The 16,945-nt window shown below is 38.3% G+C and overlaps 1 protein-coding gene across 2 annotated transcripts in view; it reads left to right on the top strand.

The window, feature by feature from the left end:
* The first annotated feature begins 14,118 nt into the window (after positions 1–14,118).
* LOC115214060 (transmembrane channel-like protein 7) overlaps positions 14,119–16,945 on the top strand; it is a 146,418-nt gene continuing 143,591 nt past the window's right edge. For both annotated transcript variants that reach the window (XR_005000075.1, XM_036504834.1), the window contains exon 1: positions 14,119–14,201. Coding sequence is in view for 1 of the 2 variants with exons in the window: in XM_036504834.1 (XP_036360727.1) it covers positions 14,158–14,201 (44 nt within the window). In the remaining variant the exon portion in view is untranslated. The remainder of the gene's footprint in view (positions 14,202–16,945) is intronic.

Genomic DNA, 16,945 nt, shown 5'->3' with positions numbered 1-16,945 from the left:
AATGCCAATCTTGAGAAATTAAGCGTCTCAAAATCAGAAAGGAGAAAGCTAATCCGAAGACTATAAATCCAATCCATCACTGGAACTGTAAAAATCCGTAAAACTTTCCAGAAGTTTATCATTTAAATATGTATGAGAATACATACATAAAACAAATAAATCTGCACATACATACATACATACATACATACATACATACATGCACGCATGCATGCATGTATGCATGCATACATGCATGCATGCATACATACATACATACATACATACATGCATGCATGCATACATGCATACATACATACATACATACATACATACATGCATGCATGCATACATACATACATACATGCATACATACATACATACATACATACATACATACATACATACATACATACATACATACATACATACATACATATCCTGTTGTTGATGTTGAAATTCCAATGAAGGAGCCTTGGTTCTAGTTTATCAAGGAAGCCCGAGAGAATAAAGGAAATCAAGAGAAGTGTTGTGGTTTGATCTTGCAAAGGCCTATGGTTACATAACCCATATATTGCTTAAAGAGGCCCTGAACTGGTACCATGTATCAGACAGGTTCAAAGTTCTCATTCTGCTGCAGTCTAAAAGTTTCTGCCGCTTCCAAGACATCAGATTGGCAAAATATCGAAAAAAAAAGCCTTATCACTGAATGTACCACTTCAGCCTCTCTTTTCGCGCTTGCAATGAACATGTTTGTAAAGTTGGTGGGAGTTTGTGCAGATGGATCTCTTCATGTCTGGTTACTCAGTAGCTCCCTATTAAAGCTTTTATCGATGTTCTAACTATGACAACAACATAAGTCACAAGAGGCAGAACTATCCAAAATAGCTTCCTGAGTTGATGATTTGGGCTGAATGAGTTTGAAACCAGTTAAGTCCAGATATGCTGATCAGTAGTATACAGATACTATCCATCAATTGAAACCAATGAAGATCCTGGGACAGTTGTTTAACAGAACCTGAGAGACACACCATCCATCCGTGAAACCAACAAAGAATTGGAAGTCTTACTATTCACAGTGGACATGTTTAAGACCTAGATTTAACGACATGGCATCCTCACATGGATTCTTTGGACGATCTTTGTAAAATAGGTCTATATCTACAATGGAGAGCTTCGTGGGGGAAGGTCATCAGGTTCCTGTGGAAATGGCTAAGACTTCCTTGGTACGTGTAGAGTGCCTCCTTGCAAGGATAGAATAAGAAGTTGAAGCTCCCATCACCAGTCTAAGAGTAGAACTTGTGGCTAACTGTCCTGAGAAGGTTTTATAATACCAAAATCCTACCACCTTTAAGTTTCTAAGGCTGACATTGAGGCCAATACAGGATGGAAGAGGAGAGCAATGGACGGAGCATTCGTGGGTGTTGTACTTCGTGTAAGGGCTGGCCTGTGTAACACTACAATATCTCATTATAACAATGTACAAAGAGAGGACAGGAGGCTACTAATCTTGAATGAAGTGCGAGCATCGATTGATGAGGTACGAGCCAACACGTCTGTTGGGATGAGGCGCCATGGAGACTGGTTAAAATGAGACCAAACGATAATATACAAAGTTTCATGGCCCACATTTGAAAAGCGTATCTCCACCGGATAAAATTCCTAATTCAAGGAATTTACGATACTAAATCTAACAATCATGTTCTGCAAGAGAATATTGAATTAGCTAGCTCTAAGAGAGGAACCTTGAAGCACATCCTCAATAACTGTTCAAATGTCTTGTGTGAAGGACGCTACTGTTCGAGACATGAGCTGATTTATAAGGTCACAGCAGACACCATCCGAAGGGAGATTAACCATTACAAGCACCACCACCCAACGAAGAAGGGCTACCGAGTTCACCACTCTGAATCTATATGCAACAGCAAAAGACCGTGATCTAAAAACTGACGACCTAAGGAGGAAGCTGAAGTTTCCAGAAACTGTCGCCTCAGCATCAGAAAGACGGTATAAGGACGCTAAGAGAGAGCAAACAAGGAAGCTTGGGTTATAAAATACATTAAGTCAAACCCCAAAATCTTCTTTCATTACTCGAGAGAAACAGCCTCAGTACTCTGCAAGATAGAACCCCTCCTCCAAAAGAATGGCTCCCCCACAGATAGTCTAACTAGGATCAGTGAGGTACTGAATGACAGGTTCAAAAGTGTCTTTACCACCCCGTTGGAACTCAGACAAATGAACGAACCAGTGAACTTCTTTGCCGCCTCACCTATAACCAGTGAAGCAGTTACGATGGAATACATCGACATTAGCGAAGAAGATATAGCCATAGATGAAGTGGACACAAACTCAACTGCTGGTCCTGATGGTTTCCCAGCAATCCTCCTCAAGTTGTGTAAGCATGCCCTGGCAAAACACCTCCAGATACTCTTCCAAAGCTTTCTTGCAAATGGCAGACTGCCAAGCAAGCTGAAGGAGGGAATAATATGCCCAATCCATAAAGGGGGAAGCAGGGCAGATGCCAAAAACAGTATGCCTATCTCTTTGATTTCACACATCAGCAAAGTCAGGGAACGGATAGTCAGAGGAAAACTAATCGTATTCCTCGAAGACAATAACTTGCTGAGTTATATCCAGTATGGATTTCGACCAGGTAGGAGCTGCATGGCACAGCTCTTACAGCATTATGACTAGGTGTTGAGGCAGTTACTCAACAACTCTAATGTGGATGTGATATAATTGATTTTGTAAAAGCTTTTCACAAAGTGGAGAATGGTATGATATGCCACAAACTGCGTGATCTCGGCATAGCTGGAAAACTTGGAGAGTGGTCACATGACATTTTGAAAGATAGAAATCAGGCGGTAGTTGCTAATGGAGCCACCTCTATGAAAACACAAATAGTGAGCGGTGTTCCACGGGGCATTGTCTTGGGCTCACTGCTTTTTATAGTGGCCCTCTCAGATATGCCCTCACGTGCCCAGATAGCCACCCTTGCAAGCTACGCAGACGATACGAATGTGTTGCAGAGACTTTCGTATATCTATCTATATATATATTATATTAAATTAGAGACAAAACCACTATTAGGCAAATCTAGTTTAATGCCTAATAGTGGTTTTGTCTCTAATTTAATATAATATAATATTTTACTATAAAATTGGATTCAATCCTAAATCTGATTTTTCCCTGTAAGTTTGGATTTATTCCCTAATATTTATTATTATTATATATATATATATATATATATATATATATATATATATATGTTTATGTATATTTATATATATATATATATGTATGTATATATGTATATATGTATGTTTATGTATATATATGTATATATGTATATACATGTGTATATATATATATATATATATATATATATATATGTATGTATGTATGTATATATGTATATATGTATATATATATATGTTCATATGTATATATATATATGTGTATATATATATGTATGTGGAGGCACATGGACTAGTGGTTAGAGCAGCGGAAACGCAGTCGAGGGATCGCAGGTTCGAATCTCAGACTGGGCGATGTGTGTGTTTATGAGCGAAACACCTAATCTCCAAGCGGCTCCGGAAGAAGGTAATAGCGAACATAAGCCTCTTAAACACAATACCATGCAACAAACATTAAACATTATAACACTGAGGCGTTTCAACTTCTTGTCATTATTCCTCCCCGACATCGCTTGTGCCCGTATACTCCACCATCCCCCACGCCTCATTCATGACCAAGGCGGGATCCGAGCCGGCGTCGCCCGGCCACAAGCGATATTCCTCATTGAGTTCCTGCAACCTAAACCCCACAGACACCGTTATGACCTCCACAGCTATCTGCGGAGGCCATTCGGGATCCTGTGTGAAGGTGAAAGGTATTCCCTTATGGTGCTTTTCCACCACCTCATCTACCTCTCCGCATCTGTAGAAGAAAGCCAGTAGTTTTTCTTCATCCGGGTTCGAAGTAGGCAATTTTACCGCTGGCGGCACAGTTGCTTCCAATGGTGTCTCTTTTCCTGTCGGTGGCACAACCCCTACCGGCAAGGTTCCAGGACATTCCGGTGCTATGTCACCGACTGCCGGCAATATCTCGTTTCTCTTCCATTTCCTTTTTTTCCCTCTCAATTGAGGGAGGGTGCGTCTCCTCCGTGACCAGGAGATTCACCTTCCGTCCCTCATATATATATATATGTGTGTGTGTGTGTGTATGTATATATGTATGTATGCATGTATATTGTTGTTGTTGTGACTCCCTTCAGTCATGAATGACCATGGGATTGCACCTAGAAAGTTACCCACCGAGGCACAAGTCTGGGCAACATTGTTTATGGAAGACCAGCAACCTCCCCTCTCCACGCCACCAGTGTTATTCAAGAGAAAGGCAAAGGCCGATACAGCTTGGCACCAGTGACGTCGCAGGTCATTTATTAACGTGCAATTGGCCGAGCATTTCACAGACACGTGTACCTTTAACGTTGTTCTCAGGGAGATTCAGCGAGACACAGTGTAACAATGCTGGCCCTTGGAAATACAAGTACAACATAAACAGGAAGAAAGTGTGAGAGAAAGTTGTGGTGAAAGAGCACAGCAGGGTTCACCCCCCACCTGCCGGAGCCTCGTGTTTTTGCTCTATAAACACTCACAATGCCCGGTCTGGGAATCGAAACCGCGATCCTACGTCCCCGAGTTCGCTGCCCTAACCACTGGGCCATTGCGCCTCCACACACACACACATACACACACACATACACACACACACACATTATATATATATAATATATATATATATATATATATATATAAATATATTTATATATGTATGTATATATATGTGTGTATATATATATATATATATATATATATATATATAGATATATATATATATATATGGATAAGACGTATTTTGTATGTCTAGAATCTCGTCCTGTCGCCAACCCTCACATATTTGCAAGTAATATTTAACCATACCCATACATGTTTACGCGACAGACTGGAAACAAAGAACACCTCTTGAATTGACAGTGACATATGCTTACTACTAATGTCCAAATTCAAAGATAGGAGACAGTAAAACAAACACTCATAAAATACACAACACACACACACACACAATATATATATATACACACATCTCTCTCTCTCTCTCTCTCTCTCTATATATATATATATATATATATATATATATATATATCTAACCCTGTGTGGCCAATAAAGAAATTATCTATCTATCTCTCTCTCTCTATATATATATATATAGAGAGAGAGAGAGAAGAGGGGAGAGAGAGAGAGAGTGAATGAGGGAGAGAGAGAAAGAGAGACAGACAGACAGAATATGATGGGTTTAGTTCATTGTTGGTCTAAACGAATAGTTACGCTGAGTAAGTGCTATAATTGGGCATCCATTAGGTTCCACTTTCACAGCTGAGGCTGGAGCTTGGGTTCTGTATTAGGCTTCCTTGTTAGTAGGTATATATTAGAGGAAAAGGGCAACAAAGACCAAGGTAGGGCGAGTATCTCAAGTCATTTATAATAATTTAATTAGGGTAAGGTGAAGTTGAAGTCTTACAGCTTAATCCAGTACTTTAACATGAGCGCATCATCAAAATACTACCAAAATACTGCCTGGATTTACCTGGAATTATACCTAAGGGCCTATATCTTCACGGAAGTATGGACCAACCTCCATACCCTCCGTGTTTTACTATCTGTATTCTTCTCTCTACTTTTACTCTTTATCCTTCTATTTTATTCCTTATAAACTGTGAATTTCCGTCTAGAACTTTCGTACATACTCACCACATTGTCTCTGATGACGAAATACCCAGTGTATGGACATGCTAGTCTCTCACTTGGGATATCCCTGAAACAGCTGTTAGACTTCAAATTCACCTTACCCTAGTTGAATTATTATAAATGACTTCAGATACTCTTCCTGCCTTGGTTTGTGTTGCCCTTTTTCTCTAATATATATACATATATATATATATATATATATATATATATATATATATATATATATATATATATATGAATGAGTGTGCGTGCGCGCGCGACTTCATAACAAACCTTTTTACAACTGTTCTCTTGCAATTAGCATCTCTTAGAGCAATTGCACTCAGTTTGTTTTACCCTTCTCCCAGCGTGACCCACAAGCCTCATATCACGTTTTATTCTATATAAGATATCAACTCTCAGCATTAATACTATCCCTCTGGCTAATAAACATTTATGAAATAGTTTAAAAAGAAAAGAGTATAAATAGAATTATGCAGGAACGCGAAAAGCGTAACTTCGCAGGAGTTCTTCATAGGCAGAATGCCGCGAGTACCATTTCGCCAGTAGCAGATTTCAATAGACGTGAATGAATAACTCACGGTTTTCTCTTGTCAAGAAGGACCAGTTGATGTACAATACTGGATAAACAGAAACTTTTCGTTACTATATTTATTTTGAGATACTCTGTATTTCTTTCAATTATTTTAAATATAACAAATAATTTAGTAAAATAACTTAGTTATCATTAAACAAGCGTTAGGGACATAAATTGCGACTAAGGTTTGGTGGTATATTTTAATGCAAAACCTATGAAAACAAGACATTTGTACTACAGAGCTATAGCCGGTTTTGGCTGTTGATAACGAAAGGGTTAATAGAAATTTTCGGCAATATGAAAACATTGAAGAAAACCTGAAGTGTGACATTTTTACATAAATTGCGCGTGTGCGTGTATATGTGTGTGTGTGAATGTGTATGTGTATCTGAGCGGACGTGCGTGTGTGTGTTTACTTCCGCGTGTCGTCGTGGAAAGGTAGAATTGGTGCTTCGTACAAAATAATTTGAGTGTAGGTCCAGTTAAGTTACGAGGATTTGCCACCAGCCCGTCATAGTCCGTCGAGTGTTAAGAAATGAATAAATTCCAACCAGAAATGTCGACATCTCAACATACGTTTAAAGTTGTCTCCCTTGAAACCTAGGCTCGAAAAATTCAAGGGAGATAACTCTATATTATTTTTATAGTAAAATGTATGATTCTAAAGGCGATGAAATTTGTTTTGAAGAGTGCCTTGAATGAGTATTCTCTAGCTCGAGATTGTCAAGCTGATAGCAGACCTATCTCATATTCTATGCCATATCCTATGCCATATATCATATTCTAAAAAGTAATGTATATATAAGGCCATGTTATCTAATGTGTTGTTTCTTTTGTAAGACGGTGTAAAGCAATTTGTGTAAGAATTGACTTTTATTTTTGTGTCGAGTCAGTGAAATATATATTTTTTAGATGGTTATATAAATCGTCATTGGTGAACTTAATCCGTTCTCCTTTTTATAAAAATCATCTGGTTGTATTTTGCGAAGCTTGGCTCTTATGCCTCAGAAAGTATCTTCCCGCCTTAAAGCTTCTTCTGTGCAGTCAAAGATGCTGGGCTTTTATTGTAAGACATAAATAATGATTTTAGTGCCTTGCAGTGTCTATGATGCTGTTGTGAATATGGTCCTTGTTTAAATCCATAAACCTAGAGATTCTATGTATTTGGTACCATGAGCTATTGAACCGTATCGAAGAATTATAGAGTTAATTTAAAATATAAGAATTATTTTTGAAACATTTACGTCACATAAAAGTTAATGTGACATCTAGTAGTAACACACACACACACACACAGACACACACACACACACACACACAACTTTCAGCCACTCGAGGATCTTCATCTCCCTATATATATATATATATATATATATATATATATATATATATATATATATATATATATATATACATATATATATATATATAAAGTTTTCAATCAATTAGTAAGCAATTAAGGACGCGTTAAAATCATGTAAAAATAGCCCAAAAACTCTTACATAAATTGCGTGTGTGTGTGTGTATCTGTGGATATGTGTGTATGTGTATGTGGTGTGGGCACACATGCAAGTGTGTGTTTACTTTCGCGTGTCGGCTTCGGTTGGCAGAGTTGGTGCTTTGTCCAAAATATTTTGAATGTAGGTCCAGTAAGTGAAATCGGGTAAAATAGCAGAAAATTTTTATTCTGAATTTTTTTTTTGGTGGGGTGGGGGGCTGTTGAATTTTAAACTTTGAATTAATTTAATATTTAAAGATATTTCGAGAAAAATAGACAGATGATGAGTGACTGTTTTGTGACAGAGACAAGGCATCTTTGTCCGTAGTTTTAAATGGGTGATGAGGTACAGCAATGACAAAGGCCAACAAGAATATAACACTTAACAGCAGTAAACAAGTTGATCAATAACATGTTGTCAAGTGAAGTAACTCTCAGGTAGTGAGATTGATTTATTGTTTACACCCTGTAGTCACACGATTTCATGTTAAAGTAGAACGTCAATATTGGTTGATTCATTACAATCAGTATCTTGCTGCATGGGAAAAAAACTACATGTGCACAAGGAGTTCCAGTAAAGCAGAAAAGTGAGACAAGAGTTCTAGGGAATATGGGATAGGAAGAACGTTGGAATGAAGGAAGTTCCAGAAACATTTGGTAAAATAGATGGTGAATTAGAGACAGTTAAGAGGACAAGAGAAGCAGGTAGACTTTCACTGAGACATTGAACTCGGTTAGCAAAGATTATGATTAAGACCATCCTCGAGAGAAAGAGTGAGACGGGACACAGAGAGGAAGTGAAAGGAGTACTTAATAAGGATAGGGGCAAGCTTGGCATATGCGATTTAAGGTTCATGGAAGAGATAGTTTGAGAGCCGTGGTTTAGAGTAACAGGAAGCATTTCGCACTTGACGTGTGTGTGTGTGTGTGTGTGTGTGTGTGTGTGTGTGGTGTGCGTGCGTGCGTGCGTGTGTGCGTGTGTGTGTGTGTGATGTGTGTGTGTGCGTGTGTGTGTGTGTGTGTGTGTGTGTGTGTGTGTGTGTGTGTGTGTGTGTGTGTGTGTGTGTGTGTGTGTGTGTGTGTTGACGGCAATGAACCTAATGGAGAGGAAAAATATTAATGAAATTTACTCGAGTGTATATGTGTATTTAGATGCAAATCAGGCAATAAACAGGAGAGGATTTCTCCACAGGTGTATGTTTACAGAGCCATCATAGTGAGTTATTAGTTAGGAGTGTCCAGACCATATTATCGAAAAGTGGCCAAAAAGAACGACTGAGACTTTGGAGGCAAGGTGGATAGGAGACTGGGATGCAGCAACAGAGCTTTAGTTAACAGACAGTAAACATGCTAGAAGTTCACTGCCGTTGATAGTGATGGCTGGTACCACAACGTGAGTTTTAGAGAGTATTCTTTACTTATACCACCGTAGCATAGCTACAGTTTGAAGCAGAGACTTGCTACGTTACTCTCCCAACAGGAATTTGATAAAGTAACAACAAATGGATTAAATGTAAGTGTAACAGCTTTTGCTACTGATGTTGACATGTTCTGAAAAGAAATAACGAATAAACAACAGAACTACGTTTTTAAATGTTCAATGAAAAGTACACGGAGATGTGGATGTAATGCAAGACTAAAAATATACAGCTTAAATACTAGGAAAGAGAATCTAAGGTAATGTATATGTGGATGGAAGTGCATATTCAAGTGAGTCTGAATGGTTTGTTATACAGATTCAGATTCAAGTGGATTTGAATGTGATGCAGCTCAGGATTGTATTTATATAACAGTCCATATTCAAGTGAGCATGGATATGGTGCAAGCTGCCAATTTTCATTGAAAGGAACTGTAAATAAAGATTACTATTCTCAGTTCATGCCATCATAGCAGGATTTCTGGTAATAAGCATGCGTTTTGTGGTAGGTGGCTTAAGGAAGTGCAAAAAAACAAATTTGTCTGGCACTGTGGTCGTATGTAATTGCTCCTCGAAAAGCAAGCACGACAATTGCAAAACGAAAAAAAATAATAATAGTAGTAAATAAATAATGTATGGTGGTACGAATTAAATGCGTGCATGTATTCTGCAACGATGTCGATTAAGCAAAATGAAATGAAAAATGAAGAAAGTTGAGTGTATAGAGAAAACTATCATGCAAAGAACGGGTAGTCAAAATCCAAAGCAAAACAATAAAACAAAGTGTGATTTGAGTGTCATGGATGGTGTGTAAATAACAGAACAGACGAGAACACCAACGAAAAGTGTCTGCACAAAAATCAATCACCAGTTGCAAGTGGGCCTGAAGGTTAAGAATAAGACGTTAATATCGGTTCAAGCCTGATATCACTGACCGACATGAGTTTTGCAGAGCAAAAACTATCGTAACAAAATAAAATCAAAAGTTCAGCTGCAACATAGGTGGTGAAGACTGCATGAAGTTTGTAGTGGACAGGAAGTGTAGTGGAAAATGATTTTCAGAGGAACTGTTTAGCGGACTGGGTCCAATCTACTGAAAGTTTCGATAGGATGGTATTAAAGTTAACAAGAAGTGTTTTGTATATCGTATCAAACTCTACAGTAATTGTCTAATGAACTGTACTGAAACCTATTAGAAGCGAATATTGAACAGGACACATGAGCAACGGAAGTGCGTAGTGGAAAGCTTCTAAATCTACAGGAAGTTTGTAGTGTTGTATATCAATTTCAAGCGCTACAGGACTGTATTTATACCTACAGGAATTTCGTAATGGGTTATATAAAGGCTACGGGAGGTGTGCTGTGAACTATATGTTAAAGATTATATGATGTGTTTTATGCACTGTGTTAAACTCTGTAGGATATATGTAGTGGACTGCATTAAAGTCAAAAGGAAACGTTTTATGAACTACATCATAGACTTCACGTAGTGTATATAAGATCTACAGGATTTATACAGATCTGATGAAAATATATCGTTGGACTGTATTAAAAAACAGGCAGAGTAAACTGAACTGTAAACATGTCCATGAAATGCACAGCGGACTATACGCAAAACTAAAGAAAGTCTGTGGTGAACTCTATTGAAATTTGTATAACGTGATTAATGGACAGTATTAAAAACAACAGATTGTAGTTGACTACACCTAAGTCTATAGGCAGTGTGTAACAGACTCTTTTAAAGTCCACAGTTACCGCGTCATGATCCGTATGTGCGTATGCATGAAGTGTGTAGTTACTATATTAAAATCTACGGGAAAAGTGTAGTGAATTTTGTAAAAGTCTGCAGGAAATATGTTATTGAAAATGTTAAATACTACAGGAATAGTGTAGAGGACTGTATTATAGTCTACAGGAAGTATGTAGAGGACAATTTTAATACCTGTAGGACGTGTTTGATGAACTATATTTAATATAGTCGATTAAAGACGTAGAGTATTCGAAGTATGTAGTGGAGTGTATAAAAGACTACAAACAATGTAAATTAAAGTCAACAGGAAATGTCTAGAGGACTAGTAGAAGACGGGGCAAAACGGACCTCCTGTGGAAACAATTCGATATTTCCGTCAAAAATGCACACCTCTTAATGTAAATTGCTATGTGCATAGAAAATAGCTATTCACATGTTTCTGCGTTGTATGATTAATTGGAAAACAGTCATGCATAGATATGTGCAAAAGAAATTTTTATCAGACGTTGTCCGTTTTGCCCCAGCACTGGAGCAAAAGGGTTGGACCGTTTTGCCCCATAAGAATGTTTATTATATTTTGCCATATTTAAATACATACTTGTGTGTAATATACTGGAATGCATCTTTTATTTATAAAACAACTGAAAAATGATATAAATGAAAGTAAACTATGATCATGAGAAATACTGTTCCCTTCTCTCAGTTTATAAACCCATCCTACTCCTGATCATTCATGGGGGTTTTTTCTCTTTCTTTTTCTAAAGACACAGAAATAGTGTCCAATGTGACTTGTCAGCAAGGTAGCTGATTAGGGGACGTAAAGTTCACAAATGAATGTAACGTCATCAATTTCAACCCCAACACACTTTTCATGTCTCCATTCCCTGCACATCTGGAATTCAATCCAATTTTCTGTCGGGGGTTCTTGATAAAGTTCGTCATAGAAAATGCAATGGAACTCCTTGTCTGTTGTTTTTGATGTGCAAGCTGGTGTCTTCAGCACACTTCCAGGGGTCTTCATTTTGCGAGCATTTCTCCTTGCTGTTGGTTTAGTTGATGGTTTTTTCATGGCTTTAGCTGAGAGAAAGTCTTTAAAAGGTGAACTGGTGAGGCACTCTGAAGTTTTTGAGCTCTTCTTTTTCTTGCTGTATCCTGAGTTCGTGGAACAGGCGACAAGGAAACAATAGAGATTCTTTGTTGTGGTGAATTATGTAAGTCTACCTCTGTGTCTTCTTGACTTTTGCATCCATCTGCAAGTTTGACAGAAAGATCATAAGACTGAGAGGGTGCAGGATCTACTTGTGGTTGTTCCTGTGATGGCGCTGGGCTTCCCTTGGGATCAGCAATTTCAGTGACTTCTGCCGAAATAAAATCGACATCACCAAACACATTCGGATTGTATGGCCAGACTCCAGTGCAGCGAAATCCACTGCAGGAATTTGAACTGTTGCAGCTCGTATGAAGGCCTCTCCAAAAAAGGCAGTAACTTTGAAGTCATCTACTCGCTGACCTAGGTGATTGATGATTCACTTGTCAACTTCCTGGTTTTGAGGGACGCAAAAAAGGTCCTGTCTAAGGGCTGAAGCTTGTGGTTGGTATGAGGGGGAATTGATACCATGATTACGCCATGCTTGCGAGCAAGCTCAATTACATCCAAGTTAATGTGGCTGGTGTGTGATTGTCCAAAAGGAGGAACACTTTTCTCTCAACAGATGGATTTGTATGTTGAATGAAATGGCGTGGCCATTTAGAAAATGTTTCCTGATCAATCCATCCATTTTCGCTTCCTTAAGCAACTGAAGTTTCTGGTGCTCCATGAAGCAATGGGTCGGCTATGCGCTTCCTCTTGAAGATAAATACAGGTGGTGTGAAATGTTCGGTGATGCTCATTGCACACGTAGCTATCATAGTTCGTCCTTTCTCAGCACTAACAATTCGTCCAACCTGCTTCGCTCCCTTCAGTGAGATGACTTTTGGGACTCTCTGCACTGAGAACAGACCTGTTTCATCGATGTTGAAAATCCGATCAGCTGTGAAATGGTGCTGCTGGTAAACTTCTTTTAGAACATCAAAAAATCTGCCAACTTGGGCCCTGCTGAATGCTGCAGCACAACCAACACTCGTTGACTGAACAGTGCGCAGGCTCAGTGTTGTGTGACGCTTTAAAAAACAAACCAGCCAGTCTGTTCCAGCTTTTCTTTTTTCTTTATTGAATTTATGGAGGACCTTATTGGTCTCAGCAACCTCAAAAGCCAAGGAACGCAAACCTCTTGAAGTGAGACCATAAAATGTCCGTTGCAGGTAGACGCAGTGCTCTACCAGTTCCTCCTCAAGATTCTTTATTGTTGACTGAAAATGCCAAAAAGAAAGCTGGCTAGGGGAAGACACTTTGCCTTCCAGGTATCTTTTCAGGGTTGTCTTGGGGATTTCTCACTGCTTTCCTGCCTGGAAAACACTATTGGAAGTGTTTAATGGAATGTTTTAAATTCTGCATGAATTATGTATTGGGCTGTATTATAATTTTCAGAATGTTTGTAGCGGACTATATGACATGCGTAGTAGACTGCACTAAATTCTACATGAAGTGCGTATTCGTGATGTTTAAAATTCATATAAAGTGTGAAATGAACTGTTATGAAATCTACAGAAAGTGTGAGTTGCAGTATGTATGAATATCGTCAGTGAGTGCGTAGCGGACTTCATTAAAGTTCTTCAGTAGTGGGCTCTACTGGCGTCTATAGGAGTGTTTTCTGGATTGTTTTGTCTATATAGACTGTAAAGTGGACTGTTTTTCAAGTCTATGTGAAGTGTGTAATGAGCTGTACCCAAGTCTTTGAGAAGTGTGGAGTGGACTGATATGATACAAGATAAGCGTAGCCGAATGCATTAACGTCTCCAGGAATTACGTAACAGATTGTATTAAAATTGATGTGAAACTTGAAATGGATCGTATTATTTTTCTGCAGGAAGTATGTAGGATATTAAGGGCTACTAAAGCTGTGTCAATAATTTTGATTGGGGAATAGGAACATGTGACGTAAGTAGGTAACTCTTATCTATAGGGAGATAGGAAAACGTTTGATTAAAACAAATCATTCACAGAATTTCAGAAAAGTAAATGAAAGGATGTTAGAGGAATTATATTTGAAGACATTTTCATTTAAACAAAAGTAAGAAATTAAGCTTCCTTTATTTTTAATTAGATAATTTCGGTTGGTTGCGAACGATGAATGGCAAATGAATATTTGCATGTAGTGTATGGTTTAGTATTGTGGGGACGTGCTTGAATATATGTGGTTATGTTATATACCTGTATCTGTATGTGTGTGTGTGTATACGTGTGTGTGTGTGTTTGTGAGCATCTATACAAGCATACACGCACGCACGCACATACATGGTTATGAAAAAGATTTTAAATTTAATTTTTATTTTCTTTTGTTTTACTTTACCCATCCCCCATCTTTAACCAATTAACCATTTCTTTACATTATATAAAATGCTTCGATAGGAGAAATCACAAGTCTTTATAGTTATAAGTTTATTATTGTTCGTTCTCTTGCCATATCGAAAAGATATAACTATTTTTGAATGTAAACTTAGATTTACTTTCCATCAGATAAATCTCTACCTTTCATCATTATTCCAAGCTGTGTTACATAATTCCTGATTGAATTTGAGATTGAAACTCTTATTCATAAATTATGGGTGATATCGTTCTTATCCACTAGACTTTCACTAGTGAAACCAGTAAAAATTCTGTGTAAATATTGCAAAAATCTTTCATCCGGAAACAAAATGCAAATGTTATAAGTATAACAACAACACATCTAGAATAAAGAAATTACAGAAATATTGATTTCAAATTTTGGCATGTGATCATCAATTTCAGGCGTGGGAGTAAATCGATTACATCGACCCCCGTGTTCGACTGGTACTTATTTTATCGACCCCAAAAGGATGAAAGACAAAGTCAAACTCGGCTGAATTTTAACACAGAACATGACGACGGATGAAATGCCGCTACGCATTTTGTCCGGCATGCTAACGATTCTTCCAGCTTACCCACCGCCTTAAAATTATAAAAATATTGGCATCACAGTTTATAGGTCATTTCTGATAGGACTATCCATAATAACGTTAGTCCATTAATCTGTATAATTTGAGAAATAACACCGAGAATATGCAAAGACGTAAAAGAAAAGCAGTGAGATTTGACAAATGAAATAGTTTCATTCCAATTTCAAGTTTAGCTTACAACTAATTTATTTGGCGTTAGAAATAACAGTTATGTAGTGTAATATAAGTAGGACGGCCAACACTACCAAAAACATAAAATGTGTGAGATATAAGAGAAACTGTGATCTACAAGCTGGCTAACAAGATGGCTATCTGGTTATCTAGACGATGGTGGTGATGGGAGGGACTGTGGTTCTGATGAAATTGATAGTGGTGATAATGACGATGATGTTTTTATGTAGGATACTAGGTGGAATATTTGGACGACAGTGTAACAGTTTCTGCTAGCAATTATATATACTTATAATGTCGTCGTCATCGTTGTTGCTGTTGCTGCTGTTGTGCGGACCCGCCTCAGCTCTGGTTAAACAAAGGTATTCAGTGTGGTGGTGGTGGTGGTGGTGGTGGTGGTGGTGGTGGTTGTAGCGGCGGTGGTGGCGGCGGCAGCGGCAGCGGCGGCGGCGGTAGTAGCGGCGGCAGCGGCGGCAGCGGCGGCAGCGGCGGCAGCGGCGGCAGCGGCGGCAGCGGCGGTAGCGGCGGTAACGGCGGTAGTAGCGGCGGCAGCGGCGGCAGCGGCGGTAGCGGCGGCAGCAGCGGCGGTGGTGGCAGCAGCGGCGGTGGTGGTATTTTAGAAGAAACACTCTTAACTATAGAATTACTGTTCTAAGATGGTCAAAGATTATCTTAACATACTTGCAATTTTCATTCGGTTTGTGGTAGGAGTGAAATTCTGTAGTGATGTCTAAGACATAAGCTACCCTGGTGTTCCTATATATTGTAACAGTCGATCCTAAGTTCTAAACAAGTTTTGGATCTTTTCTGTTTGGTTGCCAGCATCAGTTTTCTGTTGGAATTGATTTCATATTCAGTGTAATAATTAATGATTTATAGAATAATTAATGACGTGAAAGTAAGTTTTGCTATAAGTCAATAAATAGAGAGTTATTAGCCATTAAAGTTTGAAAATTTTGATAATTTTAGCCAATTGTAAGCCAGACACATTCATCTCTGTTCCGATAGTAACTAGCGGAAACATTAGAACTTTTTTGCCTGTTGCCATAGTAACAGTCTTTAAAAAGTCCGCGAGGAAGCACGTCTTGACAGAAGTCTTTGAAAAGTGTGAGATGGTTCTGATGCCACTGATGAGTTTTTCCACCCAGATCTGGGGGGGGGGGTAGCAATGATGGGTTTATGGGTTTTAATTCCCAAATTTACATTAAATCTAGGTTTTTAAGTTAGTTTTGGTTGCAAACATATATTTTAATGTATCTTGTTAATTGTTAATTGTTATATAATTGTTTGCGTGTTTTTGTGTTAAGCCCCACTTGTCCATTATTTTTGTATCATCCTTTTTGTGTTCAGCCCTTGTGGCAAATAATGAAAAGAAAAGATACTATTATTATAGCAGAATCGTTAAAACGCCGCACAAAATGCCAAGCCGCATTCCTTTCGTCATTATGTTCCGAATTCAAATTCTACTGCGGTTGACTTTTTCATTCATCCTTTGGAATCAATAAAACAAGTACCAGTAATTACGGGGGTCGGTGTAGTCGACTAGACCGCTCCCCCAAATTTAAGGCTTCGTGCTTTAATATTGTTACTTATTACTGCCTGTAGTAATAGGAGTGGTATCCTTATTTTTCAGCGGAAAATATACCCTTACGCATATCATAAATTT

Source organism: Octopus sinensis, linkage group LG7, assembly GCF_006345805.1.
Source record: "Octopus sinensis linkage group LG7, ASM634580v1, whole genome shotgun sequence".
Taxonomy (NCBI): domain Eukaryota; kingdom Metazoa; phylum Mollusca; class Cephalopoda; order Octopoda; family Octopodidae; genus Octopus; species Octopus sinensis.
This window is presented reverse-complemented; position numbering and strand designations above follow the sequence as displayed.